The sequence below is a fragment of the Asparagus officinalis genome, chromosome 7 (genome assembly GCF_001876935.1).
Source record: "Asparagus officinalis chromosome 7, Aspof.V1, whole genome shotgun sequence".
NCBI lineage: Eukaryota > Viridiplantae > Streptophyta > Magnoliopsida > Asparagales > Asparagaceae > Asparagus > Asparagus officinalis.
In genome coordinates, this window is record NC_033800.1 from 142,769,212 (window position 1) to 142,772,173 (window position 2,962).

At 46.3% G+C, this 2,962-nt stretch overlaps 3 protein-coding genes across 3 annotated transcripts in view; 1 reads left to right on the top strand and 2 right to left on the bottom strand.

The window, feature by feature from the left end:
* The window catches only part of LOC109850306, a 6,529-nt gene extending 5,347 nt beyond the window's left edge, over window positions 1-1,182 (bottom strand). Inside the window, exon 1 of the mRNA XM_020420287.1 lies at window positions 1,007-1,182. Coding sequence (XP_020275876.1) covers window positions 1,007-1,015 — 9 coding nt within the window. The 5' untranslated portion in view covers window positions 1,016-1,182. The remainder of the gene's footprint in view (window positions 1-1,006) is intronic.
* On the top strand, window positions 49-641 carry LOC109850305. Its single transcript, XM_020420286.1, has 2 exons — window positions 49-328; window positions 406-641. Exons 1-2 carry the CDS (start codon window positions 90-92, stop codon window positions 569-571), a joined length of 405 nt encoding a protein of 134 aa, XP_020275875.1. The 5' UTR covers window positions 49-89; the 3' UTR covers window positions 572-641.
* On the bottom strand, window positions 1,049-2,233 carry LOC109847886 (mRNA decay activator protein ZFP36-like). The gene is made up of 4 exons (XM_020417116.1): window positions 2,045-2,233; window positions 1,881-1,949; window positions 1,144-1,394; window positions 1,049-1,088 (listed from the first exon to the last, which is right to left on the bottom strand). The coding sequence occupies exons 1-4, from the start codon at window positions 2,231-2,233 to the stop codon at window positions 1,049-1,051; spliced, it is 549 nt and encodes a 182-aa protein (XP_020272705.1).

The following is a 2,962-nucleotide window of genomic DNA, read 5'->3' on the forward strand; positions in this document are numbered from 1 at the left end:
TAGCCACAGTTGATATAACCGTTTCATCACTCCTCCCTCTTTCGCTCTCTCGCCTTCATCTCCCTCGTCCTAATCCAATTCTCACCGCCATGAATTCTATCACCGTCACTAAAATTAAAAGCCACCTTTTCCTCCTCTTCCTCCTCCTCTCTCCTCTAACTCTATCCTCAGTAGTTAGAGGAGACGACGTAAAGAAAGAGGATAACAAGCAGCAAGACCCGAGCCCAGTCGAGAGGGCCGTCGGCATCACCGGACTCAACAGCCGCTGGGATGCGATCCGGACTTGGGCAAAACTTGCTTGGATGAACCTCCGGCCTCCGGATTTGAAGTAATTCATATATATTTGAGATTTAATCAACATTGTTAAGTCCATTAATCCTTACCCTTTGTTCTTTTCTGAAAAAGGTTTGGTCAGGGATCGGATACGAATGTGATGAAAGAGGCGGCGACCAGGAGCTTCGAGACGAGCAAGCAGACTGTGGAGCAGCCAAGGTGGCAGGGGAGGCCGTGGAGAAGGCTACAGAGAAGCTCAAGAGGAGTTTGTCGAGCGAAAGAGAGCCTATTAATGTAGAGCTTTAAAATATATGTATTTGCAAATGATCAGTCAGTTACCCTTCGGATTCTAATGTTATAACTGTGATGAGTGTCCTTCATGTGGTTTGAAATTCTAAGATGGCCTTCCTCAATCATAACCCTTGTGAATATCTCAGTTCAAAATTCACGGAGGATCCATTCATCCAAATGCGTGCAATTCTCTGTTATGGTGATTGACATTAAAGAGAATCCATATTCTAGTACTCTGCAACGTAGGCAGGGGACTACAAATAGACAAGTCCCAAAACTAGCAGTATCGTCATGATTGCTATAGTAAGAACACAATACATGATGCATGATTAATAGCTACTTGATGCTATGTCAACTAAAGCTACCAAATCCAGCATTTGAATGAATGATGCAGGTATGTAGTGACTAAGTAACTCGAAGGACAATTGTGAGAGGATCTTACTGAGAGCATATCTCCTCGAAGACAGGCAGCCTGCGCGTAGAGCTAGGCCCATAGAGAACGCGCATAATGAGCTCTTCTTCTTCTTCAGACGGAGGCCAATTGAAGGTAGACGACGATGGTAATGGCGTCGGTGGAACTGGGATAGCGATTGGAGCGGTGGGCTCAAGCTTGGATTCTGTGTTGGAGCCGCAGTCTCGAGCTTGGATTTTGGGTTAATGGTTGAAGCAGCGGCGGTCTCGGCGAGCTTTGTCAATGAGGTCCTCGTAGGGAGATCAGGATCAGGGGTGTTGGGCGATGGAAGAGAGATGTAGCGGTAGTATTTGCTGCCGTATGCGCTCGATGATCCTGAGCTTGGTGAGGATTTTGTACTGCTCACACTTCTTGCAACCTGTGAAAGGATTTGTGACCAGAATTGGTCATTGTTCAGAATAATTTACTACTTTAGTTAAAAAAAACTTGCAATTTGAAGAGAAATAGACAAAAAGGACTCAGCTGGATAGGCTACAGAAAGAGGGACCTATTACTGATTTCTTCTATAATTAACCACAGTATCTTAAATCCAAATTCGTCTACTGACACCAAATAAAACAACTCATACCAAACATTCGTGGGGAATTGAAAGCAGAAACTGGATTTAGACATAATTACATGGATAATTTGGGTTTGAGAATAATTTTAGTAGTGCGTGTGTGAATTCGAAATACATCAGGGTACGACCTTTTGGGTTTAGAAACAAAAATCCTAATTTGAAAATGGGGAAGCTCGGATCTGATCAGGGCTAGTTAGATGTTAGAGTATTCTTTTCTCCATTTGGCCCTGGCCCAATTCATTGTTTTAAAGACAAAAAAAAAAAAAAAAAAAAAGAGGAGATTACCTCGTTTTTATGTTTCCAAGATCGAGGCCCCCGCGGATCCGAGCGCAATTCTTCCTTCCCATGAGCAAACTGCAAAATTCCACGAACAACAAAATCACATCCATATCAAACTTCACTGAATCTTAAAATACACGTGTCCTCTAACAAGTAACAACACAACTTACTTGGCACTTGGACCCATAGCGACACTGCCCAAGCTCCTTCCACGACCAGCACATATCCTCTTGCAAACCCCGCCGGACCGCGACCTCCGGACTAGTTCGCGCGGCGAACACTGAAACTCCCGCCGAAATTATTCCTTCTAATAGTTCCGCCTCGACATCACTACAGAACCCCGTCCAGTCAACCCCCATCCGCCTCACTACCATCCACTACCGCTCAAACGGCCGCGCCTTGTACTCCGCCGGCGACTGTGTTCAAGTTCCGATCGATGAGAAGAATCGACGGGCTATCATAATCCGAAAAGCGGGCGGGCCTGCCGCCAGAGAGATCGAGAGTGTGCGCGAGCGAGGCGGGAGCGAGAATCGGAGGCTGCCGGATCTGGGAGGCGGAGGAGGGTGGGGTCCACGTCCGAACGATCGCGAGGAGCAAGCGTCGAGAGGTGGGGGCCGAGAGGAAGCAGAGGGAGGCGAGCGGTGCTGAGGGCGATGCGGCGACGGGTTAGTGGGGCCTAGCGCATGATTCCTGAGCCCGGATCGCGCTCCTGTTATGGGCTCCGATCGATTGTGAGGGGCGAGTTTTCTGTATCACCTCGTAGTAGATCATCGCATTGGGAGCTTATCCTGCTCCCTGAGGGATAAGTCTAAGCGGTATCGTGAAAATTGACAGTAATGGCATCCTCAAACGATCTAAATAGACGTCCGAAGAATCTTTAAGTGGCTGGAGGCGGCTTAATTTTCGAATTGAGACAGCGTACAGATTTTGTTTTTGAATTTCGAAATTTTTTTTGAGAAAAAGGATGGATTACCACAAAGGTAATCCAGCCAGCTAAATTAACAAAAATGGTTGTTACATAAAATACTCACCCCCAACCAAGAGTGAGTATTACAGTCCATATCAGCAACTACATACAAAGAAGAAAA